The sequence below is a fragment of the Herpailurus yagouaroundi genome, unplaced genomic scaffold, assembly GCF_014898765.1.
Source record: "Herpailurus yagouaroundi ecotype Mexico unplaced genomic scaffold, PumYag 196, whole genome shotgun sequence".
NCBI classification, from domain to species: domain Eukaryota; kingdom Metazoa; phylum Chordata; class Mammalia; order Carnivora; family Felidae; genus Herpailurus; species Herpailurus yagouaroundi.
The window spans coordinates 27,995,626-28,018,826 of NW_024412427.1; the positions used below are offsets into that span (position 1 = coordinate 27,995,626).

The 23,201-nt window shown below is 39.2% G+C and overlaps 1 protein-coding gene across 1 annotated transcript in view; it reads left to right on the top strand.

Moving 5' to 3' along the window:
- MACROD2 (mono-ADP ribosylhydrolase 2) overlaps window positions 1–23,201 on the top strand; it is a 2,049,910-nt gene that overhangs the window by 1,877,911 nt on the left and 148,798 nt on the right. Inside the window, exons 9-10 of the mRNA XM_040447744.1 lie at window positions 1,696–1,777; window positions 17,301–17,342. Coding sequence (XP_040303678.1) covers window positions 1,696–1,777; window positions 17,301–17,342 — 124 coding nt within the window. The remainder of the gene's footprint in view (window positions 1–1,695; window positions 1,778–17,300; window positions 17,343–23,201) is intronic.

Below are 23,201 nucleotides of genomic sequence, written 5' to 3' on the forward strand. Positions count from 1 at the left end.
TCAAGTCTCTTTCCTGAAATTCATGTGTGACATTTCTAAGAATGTTTCTCTATATCAGTGCTTTTCAATGAATCCCTACACTGTTATATCTTTGTGCTTTAAAAATGTGTATAAATGGTATCATAGAGAATGTTTTTTGTAACTCATTTCTATTGCTCAACATTATGATTCTTATCTTTAGCTATAGGGCATAAACACACCAGAAGGAGAGCATAGACAAGCATTCAGTTTTGCACAGACAGCTAATCATTTATTCAACTCAATTTACATTTCACCCAAAGAGTGAGTTGATGGTGATGGTTGTTGCGTTTGTAGAAAATGTTAATGATATGCAGACAGGACTGGACACCAGAAACTCAAGTGAATACAGTAAAAATAAAATAAGGTTTATTTGCAGCCCAGTCCTTCCATTTCTGAATGCCAGATGCTTTCTCTTACAATCCATCCTATGGGCAGGGATTACTGGGGCTGCGTGGTATTTAGTGATTACAGCATAGAAGTCCAGCAACTGCCCAGCAGGCTGCCCAAATGGACTTGTGCAGGGATCAGGGAGCTACGTCTCTGAGCTTCCAACAGGAAACCCTGACCATTCCTTGTGTCCTAGCCCTCCCTACCAACCTACCCCTATAGATCTTCTGTCCCGCTGGGAACTTTGGACTTGCCTCGGGTTGACTCTGTACCACACAGGCTGGGAGAGCTGAAGGGCTAGGGGGATGACATCCATGTGGGTTCATTCATGTCCTGCCCTGTGCACACCCCACCTTTATTCCCCATTGCCATAAGAAATGCCTCCTTTGATGTTCTACTCAATTACCAGTTGTAGTTTGATAGATCGAGTAATTTTTAACTTTTCGTAGACTCTTAAAATAAAGGATCTAAAGGGATGTTTATTTTCAAGACATGAAATTGAGTCACTGATTTAATATCAGATATACGTGAGCTATTAGATGTACCCCATCTCTCTTCTGTTTACCATATTATTCTCTGAATGTCTCAAACACCTTATGTATAGAAGCCCTCTCAAAACAGAAAGAAGAGATTGTACACATGTTTTACTCCTGAGGTGGCATTTACTTAGTCAACAATATCTACCAGATTAAAGTTATATTGACCTCACGTCACTGTCAACTAATTATGTTTTACTTCTGTTGCATTTCTGAGAACGTTAAGCTAAAAGAAAATTAAACTACAAGAAGCTTTATAGGCCATGTTCAAATACTAACAGGTTTGATAAACATATTTGTCTAAGAAGGGTAGGACAAAGAGCTCTTTGTTTACTGACATACTTGATTGTCATTCTGCTATACCTCTCATATGGTTGTTTTATAGGACATAAAGTCTAGGTATCCTGTCGGAATCTCCGATCTTATTTATAGCTTGCTGCAAAGTGGCTGATTGTCATTTATTATTTCTTATTTGATTTATATAACATCTTTCCGCCAAAGAGCCTATGGGCTTATTCATATAAAGAGTACACACACACACACACACACACACACACACACACACAAATACACACTTGAACTTCACTCAATACTGTCATATAGTTAGCAGTATAGCATCAAGAATCTGCAGGAGGCTTTTCCATTTGTTTATTTTTGTCGCTGTTGTTCCAAGACCATGTTGTGGAATATTTCTCATATCCCAGGGTCACCATATTATCTTTCACTTTGAGTATTTATTGTTTGCCTCTAGGTGGACCGGATCATCTTCTGTGTCTTCTTAGAAGTTGACTTTAAAATCTACAGAAAGAAAATGGGCGAGTTTTTCCCTGCAGGTGAGTAAAGTGATTTGTTTTCTTTGGAATTGAGGATGGGAGTGGAGGCATCAGTTATATTTCTATTTCACTTCTTATCTTAAAGAAATGTTGCAGATGTGGTCTCCATACACCAGTAACCCCTGGCAACTTGTGTCATAATTTTCAAGACCTCACGGGAGATCTAAGCCCTTGACCCCTCTGTCCCAGGAGGCCATGGTGTTGTATTGGAGAAGTCAGTTCATATTTTGAGTCTCAGTTTCTCACATCAAAAATGAGGGACTGGACAAAGTGACTTCTAAAGACTCTTTCTCTGGCCCTAAATTTCATGATCTGTGATTTGTTCCCCACACATGTAAATTGTCCAAGCCTGTGCCTACATCCACCATGTTAAACACCTTTGCTGGAAATTGTGAGGAACCCATTTATATTTGTAGCCAGAATTCAAAGAGTTCCTGCACTTTCTCCCTATCCCCCCCAATTTTCTCGGCCCAAATTGTAATGAAGATAGCAGCACATCCTGGGGCAATCTGAGAAATGCGGTCATTCACATTATTTCACATTTCTTTTGAGAATGTAGACAAAATCTCAGTTATTAAAGAACCTTGATTACATCCATTGAATGTGTCATTAGATTTGGTTGGATTGGTTATTTTGAGTATTTCCCCCTCATTGTTCCTCTTCCAGCCTTGTTTATTACCTTGTTATTTTGTGGGTGCCGTTAAAATCACAGTGCTCAAGGTGCTTTCCTCAGCCATGGTAAAAATGGCTTCCAGGAAGCAAGCCACTGTGAGTGTTGTTGATGCCTACTTTTGAGGTGTCTGTGCCCATGTGAGGTGGCTTTCCAGGTACCCGGTGACTCTAGCAGGTAGGAGGGAGGGAATGGTGCACATTCACCTCTCTGGCAGTCAGAGCCATCCAGTAAAGAGGAGGCCCTGCCCGAAGATCAGAGCAGGATGCAGGTAGCCGTCAAGAACAGCTACAGAAAACTGCTGGAGATGTTCAACTCTGTGCTAATATTCAAGGTGGACTAAGTTCTTCTGGGTGATTTGAAGTCCTTCTCTCTAGTTTTGTAACTGAAAGGTGAATCTGCTAAGTATATTTAATTGGAGCCTTTAATTACAGTATTTTCCAAATTAAAACATACTGTAAATTCAGAAAGACTCCCCATGGGATGAAGGAGAGGACTGTGATGGTGGCCTTTTTTTTTTCTCCTTCTCCTTTATCCTTTTATCACTTTAAAAAAATTTTTTAAGTGACTCAGTAATTTACAGCATGTAAAGCACATAGTAACTATTTAATAAGTAGTTGTTAGTATGAGCTAAATTTAATAAATTCTTCTCCCCATAATATGATGGCTTTTTTTTTCTGTTTTAATCTCCTTGTTTCATCATTTCTCTTTATTTCCTATATAAACACAGTGAGTTGATTGTGCATGAATTTCTGTACTTTTAAGTATTCTTTGTGTGTGTGTACTTTTAAGTATTCTTAAAAGAAAATGTTCATTCATGAAAAAATGTGACTTGCCATTGTGTGTGAGGCAAATATTCTCATGTCTTGTCAACATCACAGCATATTTTTTAAGCTTTCATCAATTTTGGACTTCTTGAGTGTTTAGAATTATGACATAATATTCATTTCCATGTCTTCTAAAATAAAACTTGTTTTCACTCTAACATATGATAAAAAATAATTGCATGTGTATGATCGACTGATATTAAAACAAATCTATCCATCAGCAAGTATTTCCAGTGATGCAAAGCCAAAACTCATACTATACATTTTTTTAAATGGGACAGTTTTAGTGGTCTAGAATGTATTACTAATTATGTAAATAAATTATTATTTGAAAAACTGCTATTCTAAATAAATCCAACATGCATCTTAGTACTTGAGAAAATGAAATAATAAAATCATCTTCAGTTTCACATCAATACTTTAAATTATAGCATGCTCATGAAATTATTTCCAGTGCATATTTATAATAAGGAGTGTATTTTTAAACTCACTGTCAAAACCCCCTCAAAATTGTTAAGTATTTCCACAATGCTGAAGCATCAGCCATTTGCAAATTTTGAATATGCAATATGAAGTAAACGTGGCTTCTAATGGAATGTGTGACTGCTAATATATATGATATACATTATCTGTCCGTAATTTGAATTTATGGTTAATTCATAACCATACCATCTTTGACTGGAATCTGATTTTTCTGGTTTGTCATATATTCCCCCTAGACTGACTTATTCAGACTATCTCTAACTAGTCTTCTTAACACTTCCCAATGCAATAATGATAATAGTTTAGGGAAAAAAAACCATCATTTTATATGAAACTAAATCTCTGTGTTTTGGGGTACAATAATCCTGTGTCCTTATGTATCATAATCAGGAATCTGAAGCAAAATGTATAAGAAAACAATACAAGTGAGACTAGAAAAGATCACATTAAATGTACAACACATACAAAACTACTACCTAATATTAATGATAATAGTTAACATTTATGGATTGCTTTCTCTCAGCCACACACATGGGCTAAGTCAGGTAATCTTCATGCTCACTCTAAGAAAGTAGGCACTATATTAACCCTACTTTTTTATGTGGAAAATGATGTGTACCTGAGAAAATGAAGAAATACAGCTAGGAAACAGCAGAACTCTATTTCAAAATTCAGAGTGGCATCTGTCATTGCACAAGTGATAATAGGTTCGTTTCCTCAGAGCATCTCCAGACCAGGATGGGTTTGACTTCTAGGATGCATTTGGATCAGTGAGAAAGTCTCATTCCTAATTTCATCTGCTGCCCGTAATTATTCAAAGCTGCCATGCTTCTCTTTCTTCTGATACCTATAAATGTCCTCATGGAAACTTTCTAATATGAGTCAAATTGGTACATGATTATGGATCTCAAAATCAAATTCCATCCAGATCAGCTGGGCAGTGTGGTGCTTTGACCTGCAGAGGAGTAGGAGAGTGGTCACTGGAAAGCCAAAAGGCCTTCTACATGACCACAGGAGAAGATGGAAAGGTGCTTCCTATCATTTGCTAGAGCTTCTGTGACATAGTATGATGGACTGGAGGGCTCAAAAGATTGCAATTTATTTTTTCACATTTCTAGAGGCTAGCAGTGCAGGATCTAGGTGTCAGCAGAATTGCTTTCTTCTGAGGCCACTCTTCTTGGCTTGTAGATGGTCACCTTTCCTCAGTGTCTTCATCATGTCTTTCCTCTGTGTGTGCCTGCTTCCTAATACCCCTCTCCTTGTTAGGACACCAGTCACATGGGATTAGTGCCCACCCTAATAACCTCATTTTAATTTGATCACCTTTTTAAAAACCCTATGTCCTGGATGCCTGGGTGGCTCAGTTGGTTAAGCTGCTCTCAATGTCGGCTCACATCATGATCTCACGGTTCATGAGTTCTAGCTCTGTGTGGGGCTCTGCTTGAGATTCTCTCTCCCTCTCTCTGCCCCTCCCCTGCTTGCGCACTCTCTCTCTCTTTCAAAATAAATAAATAAGTAAAAACATAGGGAAAAAAAGACCCTATCTCCTAATATAGTCACATTCTGAGGTACTGGAAGTTAGGACTCCAACAAAATATCTTGGGGGACACAACTCGAACCCTAAGAGAGCCCATCATAGAAAGGCAGTAGAAACAGCAAATGAAAGAAACCAGCAACAATTTTTTTTTTCACAACAGTTTTATATCTTGCTGTGAGTGAAGCACATTTGACTTTTTCCTTTAGATGTGTTATTTGGAAGTCTAGTGTGGCAGCTTTATGGAATTACCATATGCTTTGGTTGCAAATAATTTCTAGTTACAGTACACCATTAGATGGCCTACATCAAATAATATTTGTACAATTCAACTCAGAGATCTCTTTGTTCTTTACATAAAAGTTTTGTATTTTTCGGTATGCAGGATTTATTGTGTTTATTTTTCAGAGATTTGGAATACAGAGGTCAATTTTTTTATTAGAGTATGAGTTCCAACAGAGGAATTGGGAATATTAATTTTCCTCATAATAACAATGTCAAATTTACAGTTTGGAACTATATCAAAGAAACCTGACATTGGAATTAAAAAATGCCATGGTCAAGCCCCTCCCCCACTTTAAAGAAAGCCTACATTTGTTTACATCAGTGGTTCTCAACTCTATTCTTCAGGAAGGAGTATTTTTCCAAAACAATTTTTAAGTTATATCCTCTGACAAATAAGCATGATATTTTTTTAAAATTTTACCTGGATTTACTCTTTAAAACCTAACAAGAGAAAGTATCCACATGACCTCTTCATCATCCCCTCTTCTCACAGATTTTATAAACTTTTCTCATTCAACAGTATTCACTATCATTCTGTCCATCAATCAACAAATAATTTATTATACACCTACTATTGTCAAAGGCTTTGGTCACTGCTGCATTTAAGATACAGTTCTTAGGGCACCTGTGTAGCTCAGTCAGTTGAGCGCCTGACTTTGGCTCAGGTCATGATCTCGCAGTGTGTGAGTTCGAGCCCCACATCAGGCTCTGTGCTGGCAGCTGGGAGCCTGGAACCTGCTTCAGGTTCTGTGTCTCCTTCTCTCTCTGCCCCTCCTCTACTCACACTCTCTTTCTCTTTAAAAAATAAATAAACATTTAAAAATTAAAAAACAAATTTTTTAAAGATATAGTTCTTAAGGGTGCCTGAGTAGCTCAGTCAATTAAGCGTCCAACTCTTGGTTTCAGCTCAGGTCGTAATCTCACAGTTTGTGGGATTGAGCCCTGCGTCAGGCTCAGTGCTGACAGCATGAAGCCTGCTGGGGACTCTCTCTCCTCTCTCTCTGCCCCACCCCCCTCTCTTTCTCAAAATAAATAAACATTTTTTAAAAAGATATAGTTCTTATAATATGCCTGAGAGGCCAGTATTATGCAGAACAGTTGGAAAACAATATTAGCAAATAATCAAGTATAGCATTGGTATGGTCAAAGTACCCAGGAAATCAGAGTCAAATGTGTATGAGAACCAGGGTGGTTGTGGCAAGTTTCATAAAGAATGTGTCACTTGATGGGGCGCCTGGGTGGCTCTGTCAGTTAAGCGTTGGACTTCAGCTTAGGCTTTGAGTTCAAATGATTTGTGAGTTCAAGCCCCACATCAGGTTCTCAGCTGTCAGTGCAGAGCCCACTTCAGACCCTCTGGCCCCCACTCGCCGCCCCCCCCCCCCCGCTCACACTCTCTGTCTTTCAAAAATAAATAAACATTAAACAAAAAAAGAATGTGTCATCTGAAAGTTGAGCAGGAGCAGAGAAGCGATGCCAAGTACTGTGTAAGTGACATGGAGGAAGAAGGGCAGTTCAGATAGAATTTGGGAAATGAGTAGGATGCTTATCTCCAATTTGTGAATCCCTGACAGAGAAATGTTGATACTCATCACCATGTAATAAGCAGTCATACATTAATTGTATGACTTTGTGCATGTCGTTTAACCTTTTTATACTTCAGCTTTACAGCAAACGCAGTAATGGGCCAAATCCAAATAGAATAAATAATAATGTAAATGAATGTTTAGGGAGGTGTCTAGACCAAGCATCATAAAATTTTAAATACCCATGTTTCTTATTACAACTTTAAAAGGAGGTACTTTCATTATTGTGGCCATCTTAATTAAAATGGCTATAACCTCTTATTACAAAAGTAGTACAGATTTACAGTAAAAATAGATAATCTAAAAGAAGATACAAACCATCAAGAATGAATTACCTTTCGTTGTTTATCCTATAAGAAGCCCCCTGTAAAATGGAAAATGCAATCAGAATTGCAGTCTTATCATTTGCTGTGTATCATGTAACAAATCTTGATTTTTTTAGGTCATTTTATATTCTTCTGTAACATAATTTTAATGGACCCAGTGTTTACCCAAAACCATACTGTTGAACCATGCAATTATTTTTGCAAATATTTCCCTATTCGTTTATAAATAACACTTACAGAAAAACAGCTTCATAGATAAATATTGGCATACATCCACAATTTTTTAAAAATAGTTTTCTAGAAGTAGAATTACTTTTCCAAAATGCATCCAAAGTCAAGACACTTCTCATACTAATTGTCAAATTGGCCACAGTGCTTATAGCACTATGGGTCAGTGTCATATATAGAACAACTGAAGGGATCTTCATTTCCAGAGTCGCAAATGTCAAGGTCTATACCTTGCATTAAGCACCTTGAGTGATCAGGGTGCCAGTGTAGTGGGGTTCTTACTGTATCCTTACATGGTGGAAAGAGAGAGCTCTCTGGGGTCCCCTACATAAGGGCACTAATCCCATTCATGAGGGCTCCACCTTTTTGACCTAATTAACTCCTGAAGCCCCTACTCCTAATATCATCATATTGGGAGTTAGGATTTCAACAGATGAATTTTGTAGGAAACACAAATTCAGCCCATTGCACTGAGTTTACATTCCCATGAGCAGTATGTGAGAGTTTACTTTTCCCCTGCTCTTCCCAATTGAGCACATTCTCATCGTTTGATGTTATCACTTTTATACATGAAATAAAGTAATTAATGGGTAACAACATGTATTTCTCTTATTTCTAGTATGGCTTATCCTTTCTTTCAGTTATTTATTATATCTCGCAATTTTTTATGCAAAACTGCTAGTCATCTCTTTTGTACATTTTTATTGAGTATTTCATCCTTTTTATTGGTCTGTAATTTGTATAGTAAGGTTCTTAGCTCTTTAAAATATATGTTGCAAACATTTCGTCATTTGTGTTTGTGATATTATTCTTGTATAACCGAATCAATGAGGAAAGGTGGAAAGACAAAAGAAAGATGGGAAAAAAAGAAAGAATGAAAGGAAGGAAAAAAGAAGAGAGGGAGAAAGAGTAGTTGGAAGAAAGGAATAAAAGTAAAAAAGAAAAAAGAGTGAAGTTGAAAACTACAAAATTCAAAAATTACTTTCATTTTTATGCCTGTGTACTTGATCCCATAAGAAATCATTTTGTTTGATTTTATTATTTATTTTTTCTTTCATTTTCTTTTTTTTTTTCTTTTTGAAAGTGAGGGAGAGAGTGAGCACATGAATGTGCAGGGAGAGTCAGAGGGAGCGAGAGAATCTTAAGCAGACTCTATGCCCAGCTTGGAGCACGACATGGGGCTCGATCTCACAACCTTGAGATCATGATCTGAACCAAAACCAAAAGTCGGACGCTTAACTGACTGAGCCACCTGGGTGCCCCAGAAAGCATCTTATTTCTAAACAGGATTATTCTTAGTTCTATTCCTCAGACACTTTTTCATTAAAGCAGTATGCTTCCTAATTTACAGGGTACGGTAGGAAGAAAAGTGCCTTTCCTGCAAAGATACCTTAAACCCCAGAACCTGTGAATATGTTGGGTCACATTACAAAGGGGAAATAAGATTGCAAATGAGAGATTACGGTTGCTAATTAACTGACCTAAAGGTGGGGATGTTATCCTGTGTTACCTGGGTGGACTTAATACAATCACAAGGGTCCCTAAAAACAGAAGAGGGAGGCAGGAGAGAAACAGTGGGAGACATGGCTGTGGAACAGTGTCCAGAAAGATGTGCATCACTGGCTTTGAAGATAGAAAAGAGGGGCCACAAGCTGAGGAATGTAGCCTCCAGTAGTCAAAAAGGCAAGGAAACAGATTCTCCCCCAAGAGCCTCAGAAAGGAGTGCAGGCCTGCCATCATCTTGATGCCCATTGAGATCCATATCAAACTTCGAACGTGTGAAGCTGTAAGATAACAAATTCATGCTGTTTTAAGCCATTAAATGTGTGGAAGTTCATTACAGCAGTCCTAGTAAACTAACTCACCAGTTGAAGAAGCACACACACACAAACTAACTGCTTTACCCAGTCTGATTTGTACATTTTTTCCCCAAATGGTACATTTGTTGTACAGAAAGAAAAAAAAACTACAAAGTGAAGAATTCAGAAATTTCTTTAATTATAAATATTTATGGTGACTTGGCACATTTGTACACTTTTAATGCGTGGATTCCATTGATGTTTAGAATTATACAAGACATGTTCTCTGTAACGTGACATAAATGAGTTGACTGCCTTCTTAGGAATTGGGTGCTAGCCATTTCCACTTGATGGGCCTCAAAAGCTACAAATGCATTTCGCCTTCAATGAAAATCCAGTGAAGTGTTGCTGTAACCAAGCAACCTGAATGCAAGAACAAGCAGCAGGCGTAGACTGAAAGCGATCTGTCCCTTCAAATGGGGGAATGTTCAGTGTGTATAGCAAATGCTTACGAATAACAGAACAAATAAAGACCTGGGGACGGACACGAACCTTGACTAAGCAGAGTTTGATCTTATTAGGAGGTTCTGATAAAACAAAGACAAGACAAAATGCTGCTTGGAGAAGGGAGATGCTGTAGGCATCTTTACAGAGAGACCCTTCAAACATTTTTGCTTCCGAAAGCAAGGTGCTTCTGAAAGACCCTTCAAACATTTTGGGTTGACTGGTTTCTGTTCTTTAGGTGAAAACTTCCAGGCATATGCAGGGGGAGAAAAAATCCTTTAGAGGTATATGAATGAAAGAATTCCTAATAAGGCACAGAGATAAGAATAAAGATAAAAATAACAATAAAGTAAATGAAATCCTCCAACCTTTATTCTTTACCTATGGCCCTAACTTGTACTCTCAGTTACAGGTTTTTGAAGTTTTCACCTTCAATTGCTGTGCACTCTATATCCAGAGCAATTAGTGATTTCCAATACCCTGCTACAACTGTCACTGTTGAGGTTATCGGGAATTCTTTGATGGGTCCAGCATGGTTACTGAAACCAGTGCATATTTGATCACGTGGCTCCGCATGAGCCTTTGCAGCCCTTATCTTACTTGACTGCTCAGCCTTTTACTGACCATTCTGTCTTCTACTTCTCTTCCTGCCAGCCCTTTCTGGTATACTCATCTGTGCACAGCCCATCTCCAGCTGGCATCTCCAGGCATCTCCAACTCAACACATCTAAAACCAAATTCAGAATCCTTCCCTTCAACTCAGCCCTTCTCCTAAATCCTCTATCTCAGTAACTGGTGCCATTACATGCCAAGATGGCCAAGCCGGAAGCAGCAGAACCATGCAGTTTTTAAGCAGTGCCTTTTATTTATTGATATATTTATTAACTAATGATATTTGAGTGCTCCTCTTGACCAAGGACCAGTTGGAGGGTGGGGGAGGAACAACCTTTGGCTTATTCCTTTTTTAATTTCTCTAAGTCCTATCAATTGCCTTACAGAAAGTAAGTTTAGCAATTTCTTAGATTTTGTGGGTTCAGGTTTTCCATTTAATGGAAGAGCTCTACTTTGCAAGGATGTCCCCTTTATCATCCATTCTTTGCTTGGCATTTCTACTTTGTCAAGTTTCACAAGAAGTCATGAGCATACCCACATCTTCCATACTTTGTGAGAATCCTGGAAAGCTTGGAGCACTTTATTTTGGCTAATAATATTTCTTCTCTCTGCAAATGCAAATTGCTCGTAGAAGCCCTTAGTAATAAAATATTTAAAAGATAAGGCATACAGAAGAAGCTTGTGTTAAGAAATTAAGCCTTAAGAGAGAGGACTTAGGAGCACATGAAATAAAAACCGCAACAAGATCGTCATAATTGTTCTGCTTGACAGACCGACCTGCACATTTGTGTGGATGCCCCTGAAATTTTGACATGAGAATTTCAGGTGCCTGTCCTTTTTTTTCCCCTGGGAGTGAAGAGACTGTCTTAATAGCCTATAAGGTAACTTTCTTCTTCATAGGACACTTCTTTTTCCATACAACTTACAGGCCTCTTTAAAACAAGATTCCACCACATACGTGTCACTTATCCAACCTTAGGATCCTGGCCATGGGCCATGAGAACTGTGCCATCCAGCTGCAGGGTAAATGGGTGGTTTCAAGCATAGAAGGAACTATATATCTTATGAAGAGAATAACTTGTCCTCAGTTCCAGCAACCGTATGGTGTGGGCACTCCTCACCAGCATGAGTGTTGGCTAGACATCACTAGTTGGCTCAACTTGGATATCCAAAAAGTAGGATATCTACCATTTTTGAAAGCTTTTTTTTCCTCCAGCTCATAAATATCAGTCCTTTGACCAATGGTTCTTCAGCTGCAGCTTGCATGAGCATCACCTGGAGGGCTTATTAGAAGAGTGTTAGGCCCCTCCCCCAAGCTTCTGCTGGAATAGATCTTTAGTGGAACCTGAGAATTTGCATTTCTAACAAGTTCCCAGGTGATAATGGTGCTGCTGGCCCAGATACCACACTTTAGACTAAAGTTCTGTGAGAGTATCTGTAATCTGTTTTGATTCCTTATTTTCCAAAAGACTGCACTAGTTATGGGAACACTAGTGGTAAAGAAGTAAGACCAATCTCAGGTCATTGCAAAATCCATGGTATACTCCGCTTTTCAACAAACTCTGGCTTCCATTCAAGAAGATGAAGTAGATATTACAGACTTGAAAGAGGTTAGACACTTCCTCCTGAAATGTACAAAGCTAACTGTTACTGAAAACTGGTTATTCATGGGACACCAGTGGGCTTTCACACTCATTTTTTATCAAAAGAAGAACTTTAGTCAGATTTGTACTTTTAGTGCAGAACTCAACAGGGTAATCTGACAGAGAGGGGTGCAGTGAATAAAGACAGCATCCATTATGAAATTAACATCAAAGAGGTCCCTTAAGATGGAATGGAGCCTTAGCCCCTGGGCCATTTCTGCCAAGGAAAGGAAGCAGTGTTTCTGGAATTGGCATTTCTGAACACACAGAACCATACCATCTGATAGATTGCTCTCAATTTTGAAATGGTATTTGTATCACTTTGGCTAAGAACCTTTTATTTGATTTGTGTCCTCTAACAAAGAAGCATGATGCTTGAAGAACTGTTAAAAGGGCAGCGTCTCCGTGCCTATGCTCCATCAGTCCCGTAACTGCTTCCAAATTTTGAATGGCATGCCTCCTTATCTCCATAGGCTTATCCTCTTCTTTCACATATTGCTTTTTTGTTCCCTGGTTGTAGTAGAAAAAAATTCTTGCTAGAAATATGCTGCATAAATATGGCTCAAGTGAGTACATTTTATAGAATAATGTTGAACTAAAGTGGATTTCATTAATAAGTAACAGCACATTAGATGCTTTGTAGACCAAAAGTACTCTGCGCCAGATTTTAATATAAATAACACCAAAATATTAAAGCATGGATTTTATAGTGTATTAGTAAACTTCTCTTGTGTCAAAAAAAAAGTTCTCTCTCAAAAGCTGGTGTGTCATTTTCTGCTTAAAGTTGGTTAGCCACCCTGTAATTTTCAGGATAGAATTTAAATTCTTCAACCTGAGGTATTAGGATTCTCCAGAGAAACAAAACTAATAGTGGATATAGGTTTAGATACAAATATAGATGTAGGTATAAATTTATTATAAGGAATTGGCTCATGCAATTATGGAGGCTGCCAGATCCTAAGACTTGCAGTCAGCAAGCTAGAGACACAAGAGAGCTGATGGCATAGTTCTACTGGGAGTCTGAGACCTGAGACCCAAGAGAGCCAATGATGGTGTTTCAATCCAGATGCTTGCAGGCTTGAGACCCAGGCAGAGCCAGTGTTTTACGCTGAGTCCAAAGTCAGGAAAAACCCTATGTCCCCACACAAATGCAGTCTGGCAGTAGTTTCCTCTTCCTTGTGGGAGTGTAAGCCTTACACTTACTGGATGAGGCCCAACCACGTTACCGGGGCTATCTATTTTACTCAGTCTACCAACCAATTCAAATGTTCATCTCATTCAGAAATTTCATTCGGACACACCTAGGGTCAAGTCTGACATGTGTCTGGGCACTCCATGGTCCAGTTACATTGACACATACAACTGACCACCATACCCAGTGAGAAAGATCCTTCATGATCCGGCCAGAACAGGTCACTAGACCCATGGTTCCCCTGTAAACTCCTGCCTCCAGCGATGGAGAGCTAGTTTTGTTTCCTTAAAAGCATTTTGACTGTTCATAACCATGTGTTCTCATAGATGTTTTTCCCTTTGTTTGAGTGTGACTACCCTTTTCTTAGTTTGAATCCCCCCAGAAGCAGACCCTGAAGCAAGAATTCAAGTGAAAGTCATTTATTTGGAAGATAATCCCTGGAATCACTAGCAGGGGAGTGGAAAAGAAGAATTGGAAAGGGAAGGAAGGCAGCAGAGTTAAATTACAAACTAAATTAACCACCCATCCACTGGGGTTTATTCCCAGGGTTGGGGTTGGGGTTGGGGAGGACTCTGGGAGAAGCTTCTGAATTAGCACACCTGAGGAGCAAGGGCACTATAGTACTTCTGTGCAAGTCCTGGCAGTTATTTGTGAAAGACTGCTCTCTTGGGGTGTCAATTCCCTGATATTTCTCCTGTGGCCTCTAGCAACCCAGAGAAAGCCCTCAGGTGGAGATCTGGTGGCTGGAAGTCGGTCTGGCCAGCAGGGAAGTGTCTAGGAACAAGGGCTTGTAGGCAGGGCACCCATGTTTACTGGGAATCTACTTCAGCCTTTCCTTACCCCCAGATAATCCTGAATCTCCCTTTAGGATTCAACTTAAGCCTCACCTATTCTGGAAATCCTTCATAGACCTCTCTGACTTAGCTGCTTCTTGTCTGTTTCCCAGTAAAACCTCTGCTTACCTGCATCAGAGAATCTGTTACTTCCTCTTCTGATTGTTGTTTTACTTGTCTCTGCCATACACTTCTTTGGGAGTTTTTGAGGGAATGGATTGTCAACTGTATCTTCACGGTCTTCCATGGTTCCAACATATGGTGTTGGTCAATAAATGGTTCTTTAAGTTGTGAAAGTAGTAATAATAATGGCACCATAACACGAATAGCCAGTATTTATTGAACGCTCATTCCATGTAAGCACTTTACATGTATTACTAACCCTAGCAAGTCATACTAGGGTATGACTTAGGATACTTTTATTATCCCTATTTCCCAGGCGTAGGTTTACATAATTTGCCCAAGATTACACAGCGATTTATAGTTTGGCCTGCAAGTAAACCCAAGCAGTCTGAATCCAGATCCTGAATATACTCTTAACCACTATATGAATAAATGAGTGAAATGAATGAACAAATGAATAATGACATCAAGTATGATCCTTCAACACCTGGAGACATTCTAGGGATGATGCTATCAGTATAGTCTATAAAATTCAAAGATCAGCTCTAATGTCACATTTTCCAAAAACCTTTCCTCATAACCTGACTGGAAGCAGCTATCCCTCCCCTGATACCTTTTGTGATGGCCCTGACTACTCTCTATTATATATTCAAATTGATCTGCATGTCCTGCTTTCCTTACTAATAATGTTTGTAGACAATTGTGTCTAGATTTGTCTTGGTATTTTATTTCTCCAAACACAAAGCTACACCTACAATAGGCTATGGAGGAGTGTTTGCCAGACAGACAAATGGATACATAGATGACAAGCAAAGAGATCTTTGACTCTTCCTTTATCTTTTCCTGGAAACTGTGGAGACTTTTTTTCATCCCACTCTGATTTCCAGAAAGTCTGCCGGTCTAGATATTTTAGATGCTCTGAAAAATAAAATTTTATTTAAATCTATTAAGTTCAGGGAAGAATCTGTGAAGAGTTTACTTTGTAACATTTTGATAATAATTTAGTTAGAGAATTATATTTCTAAGAGAAAGATATTCTTTCTCCCAAAATTATATTCAGAGAAAAAAATGAAAGAAATAAAGTATACAGCTATTCACTAATGTTTCTAAAAATTTGAATGGAAAGAAATTTACTTCTTTATAATTTTTTTAACGTTCATTTATTTTTGAGACAGGGAGAGACAGAGCATGAACGGGGGAGGGGCAGAGAGACAGGGAGACACAATGAGAAGCAAACTCCAGGCTCCAAGCCATCAGCCCAGAGCCCGACACAGGGCTCGAACTCATGGAGTGCGAGATCATGACCTGAGCTGAAGTCGGACACTTAACCGACTGAGCCACCCAGGTGCCCTGAAATTTACTTCTTTAAAAGTTAACCATGGCCATCAAGAATTATTTTCCTAAAACCTCAACTCAAATTCATTTTCCATTCCCAGTGACTGGTATATCTATAATCTTCATTTATAATTAGCACTTTGAAGAATGTCACATTGTATAAATTTGGCTAAGAAATGACTAAATTTAAAGCGTATGTCTGGGTGGAAATTACAAATCTTTACTGAGTCCCCATTGCTTACAAATCATCATTTGGAAGCATGTCCTACAATGTAAGAGGTAGATAAGAAATATAAACACAGGAATTCTCCAGTTTGACTAAAAAAAAATCAGAGAAAAAATTTTTAAAAACCTCAGAAATATTATTCAGCAGAAATTTCTTTATGGATTTTAATGTATAAAATTAACATTAGGTCCTAGAGAATACAAAGGAACATAAGACATAGTCTTTAACTTTGCAGAATTTATGATGTCGAGATGGGCATCTGAAGGATACATATGTTAACAAGTAGACATATGATGTGGTGGTAATAATAAGTAATATTTAGCATTTAATATTTCAGTAACTGTCCTGGTGCTTTAGGTGGTATTACCTCATTTAATCCTTACCCTTTTCATTAGGCAGACAGGAATCCCTGCAACGTCGTAAACCAGATCAGAGCTCTCTTTTAAGATGGATTTTGCACCTGGGTGTAAAAGAAATTGGAGTCAGGAGTGAGAAAAAGAGAAGAGCAGTTAGGAAACCACAAAATAGGGAAGGCAAATGGCAGAGTTTGAATCGAGTTGCAGTGATGTGAATAGAGAGGAGAAAATGTGGAAATAAGACAGGCAGGATTCATACTACCTGGATGTAAGGAACATTGAAGGAGAAGAGATGACAACATATCAAAAGTTCAAAAAGCAAACATGTCACCCAGAGGGTAGAGGAAGCACGCGTCCTTGCCCAATTAATGGGGGTTTCACTGGGATGAGTGGAACTGAATGGGAATGATGCAACTGGGGCGGGCTTGGGGGTGGGCACTTGAACAGACATGGTTAAAGGTTTGGATTTGCACATGTAGCAAACTAGCACTTTCCACGGTGCTTTGCAGGGAATGGGTGTTGTCAGCCTAAACCCAAGTGGTGAGCTCCACATTTCTCAGATACTCATAAGCGCGCATCCCTTTCATTGACGGAGAAAGTGCGGCATTTGAAGTGTGCGATTTTTATTTTTCATCTTTTTAGAAATTGAAATGACCAAAGTGACCATGCATTACTTGTATAAGTAAAACAAATGATTGTGTATGTACTTTGTTATGCATACATAACAATTTTTAAAAGGAAATGTGAACCCTAGGTGTTAAATTGTGCTGTGATGTATATTTACATTACCTTGTATTAACTTAGCATAATAATATAAGACAATCGAAATGCATGTTCTAACACTCTTTTCTACTGAGTTCTTTTTGGCCTTTGAAGTTGTATTAGTCAAACTGGAGAATTCTGAGCTTACTAGCTTTCATATGAGTTTTTCTTTTGTCTTTCCCCCCCCCCCCTTTTTAAATAGATGATAATAATGAAGAAGATGTTAACGTGAAAGAAGATTCAGGTATTAAATTTATGATTTTATTCTTAGAGGATAGGCAAGGATCATTTTGTTGTTTATGTGCACCTCACAGTTTTTCAAAGAAAAGCAAAATAAGGTTAATAAAATAGGTGAAGTGGGATATGAGTACACTTATCTAGATGGTCACTGAGTAATATATGGAATTGTTGAATCACAATGTTGTATACTAAGAACGAAAATAACACTGCATGTTAACTATCCTGGAATTAAAAGAAAAGAAAAAGATACAAATGTACAGTCGAGGTCATAAAATAAAGAAGTAATTGTGCTAACTAACCCTTATGGCTAATACAATTAGCATATTTAAGCAGTAAGCTTCCAGCTTTCTGAAAGCTGAAGTAAAAATGGAACCTGATGTTATAATAAATACAGTTGTGTAGCAAATCATCCCAAAGCTTAGTGATTAAAGAACCTGCTTATTATGCTCATATATTCTGTGGGTCAGGAATTCAGACAGAGCACAGCAGGGCTGACTTGATCATGCTGCTCTACAAGGTCTGAAACCTCATCAGGAAGCCTCAATGGCTGAGTGCTGGAATTGTGGGAAGATTTGTTCACTCGTATGTCTGGCTGGCAATTGATATGCTGGCTTTTAGCTAAGACCTCAGCTCAGGCAGTCTTCTGAAACACCTGTGGTGGCCTTTCTATAACCTGGGCTTCCTCACAGCATGGCAGCCAGGCTCCAAAGTGGTTCCTCTAGAGACAGCAAGTGAGCCAGCAGGAGCTGTACCTTTTTAAGACTCAGCCTCAGGAATCCCAAAGAATTACTTCCACAAAAAATCTTTTCGGAGCAGTCATTAAGAAACCTGCCCGGGCTCATGGGGAGAGAAAATAGGCTCAATATCCTGACAGGGAGCTGTGAGGTTTTGTAGAGCATGTAGGACCTGAAAAGTTGCTGTGGCCATCTTTGGAAAATACATTGGGTACATATGATATATTGTTCTCACTATCAGAAATTAAGATGCATGCCTGCTTCTCAAGAAAGACCAGTGTTTGATGAGAGAAATCTAGTGGTTACAAGCTTTGGATCTGGCCTAAGGTGACCACTCAATACGTGCTCGACTATGAATGCAGGAATCAATAGCCCTGATTTCAATCCTCGCTCCTCTACTTACTGACTTACTACTTCCCGACTTTGGGTGAAAGTTTTCTCTATAAGCATCAGTTTACACCTCTAGGGGCAAAGCTATTATAATACGGTCTTGTTTGGGAATTAAATGAAATATCATACCTGAAATATTTCTTGGACCTTAGTAAACACTCAATAAATTATCGCTTTTTTTTTTTTTTTTTTTTTTTTTTTGCTTTCTCACTCTAACAGATATTGGAGGGTATAGAACTTTATTCCACGGTATAAGAACTCCATGTTCCCAATTTTGGCAGCCACACTGTTCTAGGCCTGAAATAGAACTGGGTTTCAAAATTAAACTCAAGATATCTTAGAGGTCCTGATTTTGTGTAACCCCCTCTTCGATGCCAGGACTCCACACATAAATCACCGACAACACAGTCTGAACATCTCCATTAACGGGGAGCAGTTTAAATTCCAAGGCAAACAATCTCATTTGACTAAAATGGTCCTTCTCCTTGTTAAGTTAAATCTCTATCCCTCCCCTGACTTCCCACTGTCTTCGTGGAAAGATAATCGTTCTTTTCTTCATAGCTGCTCACTGGAGCAATGTTCATAACTTCTGTCTAGCTTCTAGCTTCTTCTCCAGTCCAAACATGTCTGATTCCTATGGTTCCCTCAGCCTCCCCAGGGCAGTGGGTTGGAAGGGTGGAGAAGTAGAGGAAGCATCTACAAGCCAGGAATGAAGGAGGTAGAGCAGGATCTGTAATAGCAGCTGCCAGTTCCCTACCTATATCCCCTTGGCCCTCACTATTCTTTTACAAGACCAACAGCTTTCTAAGGAAAGCTCTTGTGACTCTGCAATCAGTGTTTCTCGCTGGTCATGAAAGCACACTTGAAGTGCCAGGAAGTTAATTTCCCTGGAGTAGCCCTCAGCCAGTGATAGGCAAGAGCTGGTTGACCCTTGAAGGACACATCGGAGGCATATTGTGTTCCAGTGTCATCCAGTAGAAATATAATGTGAGCCTCAAATATGAGCCTCATGTTTAATTTCAGATTTTCTAGTAATTACATTGGAAAAAGTAAGGAGAAATGAGTGAAATTAATTTAATAATATTTTAGTAACATAATATATCCAAAATATAATGATTTCAACATATAATCAATCTAAAAATTTTATTAGTCTGATATTTTACATTCTCTTTTTTTTCCATACTATGTTTTTGAAATTTGTGTGTATTTTACATGCATATCTTAATTCAGACTAGACACATTTCAAGTCTTCATTGGCAATGTGATGTGTGGTATTGAACAACGAGATTTTTTTACCATCACCCAGAGGTCCGCAGTAGAATTGAGCCCTGACTGTCCACAGTGGAGCTTGCTCACGCAGTATTGGGTGCCTCTCCTTTCTTGTCTCACCTCCCTACTGCCCTCTGGCACTTTCTGGGATAATCTCTTACATTAAGTATTTGAACTCAATAGTTGTCTCGGTGTCTTCTGAGAAAATCCAACCTAAGACAAAGACTCTGCTTGTCTTTTGTAAAACATTAAGCCCAAGGTGAAATTTCAATTAGAATATCCATCCCTATACTCATGTGGGATGTCTTATTATTTAAAAGAACCATATGTTGAAAAAAGACTTTAAGGGGTCACCCGCATCTTGATTTAATTCCACGAACTTAATGTTAATTTCTGCTATTTTCATTTATCCTGCTCATCGGAAGTATCCTTGGAATATCCTTCAGCCATGGGGAGTACTGCCCTTTCAGCCAGCCAGTTTAAGGGCCTTATCTTGCTAAGGATCATTTGCCTAAGTGCCCTAAGTATACATTTCTAGGCAAGGGGAGTTGACTTCTTAATGAGATGCAGCTAGCTATCCAAACCACTGAGTGATTTTAAGAAAATCATTATTAATGCTAATGCAGAGCCTACAAGATTGGAGTCAGCATATGAGGTTTGGGGGGCTTTAATTGGATCATCATTTCTGATTTTAGTCTCATCAGGTTTCCTGAGGGTTTCGTGTCCAGCAGCTGGATGCAGCTGTTAAAGTCATACTCAATGGCCCAAGGATGCTAAGTCATCTGGCCAGAATGGGCTTGGGGAGCTGCTCTCCATTTCCTAGTATCTGAGTGCTGAAATCACCGGAGATTTCTGTGCAGAATGGTTCCATGATGTGCCACTGGTCCTACCAGACATTGGTGAGCAGGCTGACTTCAGTCCAGATCTCACACTTGGAAGTGTTGGTCTCCAAGAGAGGTCTCTATCCAGACCACTAACTACTGCCTTTCTCTGCCCTGCATCACATCTTCTCATATAAGTAGAAATGCTGGAAGGATTTTTAAGAATGCAGCTGACACTAGTAAAGGGCTACTTGGGACAAATAACTTGCCAACAAAGGCTAGTGAATGATAGTGAATAATAATCTGACTACCAAAAAGTCAGGTGAACTGACTCTCCAGGTGGCGGGAACCCCCTTTTGGAGAGTTTGCATATTTCCTTAGTGTAAATACACACACCACAGTGTTTTCAAGCTACCAAACATGAGATCAATGAATGTGGGAGCCGAGAGATAGGTATAGTCAGCTCACTCACATAAGCCCCAGCACACCTCTGCTGAGCCAGATTTTAACTGAGTATGTACCTTGTGCCAGTCACTCAACATACATGAATTCATTTAAGATATGCAACAACTGTAGGAGGCAGGGATTGTTATTACACAAGGGTTAAAAGGAATTAGTTCCTGGCTTAAATAGCTGATCCATTGGTGTGTCTGACCTCCTAGCTTAAATAGCTGACCCACTGGTGTGTCTGAACCCAAAGTTCATACCCTTGTACTCCTGTCTCCAGACCCTACAGGTAAGTAGAGGCAGGAGCATCTCAGATGGTGTGAGGCAAGGTCATCCTCAAGGTGAGGCTCTGCCCTCGTGGACAATGATAGAAACAGACCAGCTTAAATGCTTAGGATGCCTTTTAAGTCCTTTATCAGTTTCTTTTACCCTACAATAGAAAACATTTCCCCATCTCCTTCCATTCCCAAGAATGGCTGTTGAAATGGGACTCTACCAGGAATAAGAAATCAACAGCCACCTATGGAAGTCCAGCTACATGAGAGTCAGGAGCACAGTTGAGTTCTGTAGGGGGCAAAGCTACGCTCATGGCAAAACTCCAGGTCTCCACCCTCTGCCAGAAACAGAGGCAATATAGATAATATGATATGCTGTCAAGGAGAATTATGGGTTGCTTTGGAGAAATCTTCCTTCTGCTTCCCCAGGCCAAAGGGAGAGTTGTTCCCGCTGAACCACAAGTAGAAATCTGAGCACAGAGGCCACATGTATCAGTGACATTTAGTGAGTGCCTCCATGGGTGTTAGGAAATGATACTATACTTATGTCATAAATGACTATTCATAGTTAACATGTATCCACGTCCAGTGACTACCCAAGGAGGGCCCTGTAGCTTTTTAAAAAATAAAGTACTTTTGGGAAACGCATCTCAAAATTTAGACAAACAGAAACAAATAGATGTCTTTAAGAGATGTCTCACCCATTCTCCAAGAATTCCCATTCAGGTTGGGAAATCAGGTTAATGATCAAAAACTCACTTTTAAGAAATGCTGGTTTGGGGTTGAATCCCCAGCATTAGAAATTCTCCTCTTAGTCCTAGAGGCAGTGGATGCATTTCAGAGGCATCTTCCAGGGAGTCTTAGCATCTTCTCCCAGGGAGATGGCAAGTGTCGTTTTGCCTACTTCATGCATCCTTTTGAGCACAGCATCTGTGCTCAGTGAGCTGTTCCAAGCATCTCATTTCTGTTTTTACTGAACCCGTTCTGAAGGGTCAACATCCATCTCACACCTGGTGACAGAAGTTTGGGGGAGTTGCTAATGTAGTCATTGGCAAAATTTTTCACCCTAGCCATGGTAATGATCTTCGATGTGACTGCCATGCAACCACAGAAAGCCTATGGTGCCCAAAAAACCTTTGTAGTCCATAATGCCACAGTTTTTAATAGTACAGCTATCAAATGCAATTTTTTGTTCTGTTCCTTTTTTAATAAATGGGAAAAGAAAAATGAGTCGCCATAGTTCTGTAGTATAATTTTAGAATCCTGGCATAAGGCGACAGCTGCTAAGAGAGTAAGAATTAGGCATGGGCCCCATTATATCTTGGCCTTAAAGAAAGGCTTGGGTAAAGGGGAAATAAAACCAATTGGAAATGAAATTCTCAAGACACTACTAGGTACCAGGGACACAAGAGAGATCAGGAAAGACAAATGTCCTTTTCTCAAGGAACTTACATTCTTAGGAGGTGGGATGGAGATGGGAGACATACAATAAAGAAATAAAGAAGGCGACAAGATAATTTCAGATATATCAAATGATGTATTTGAGAGATATTTCCCTTGCAAGGACCCTTCATATTAGGAATTCAGGGAAGGCCTTTCTTGGGAGCTGAATGTGGTTTGAGATTAAAAACGGAGAAGAAGATAGACATACGAATGTGTATCTCGGGGGGGAAGAAGAATAGCAGGTGTGAAGATTCCAAGGCAGAAACCAGCCTAGTAATGGTTGAAGAACACACAATGGCAGCCAGTAAATCTGACGCCAAAGCACAAGTGGGAAATGAGGCTAGAACAGTAGGTAGAGCCCAAATGGCATGTTGCCCTGGCCCATGAAACTGGATTTGGATCAATCCAATTGGTCTTGGTCTGTGATCCAAGACCAGTGGCAGGCAGGTAAGCAACAGAATCTGGTTTATGTTTAAAAGATAAC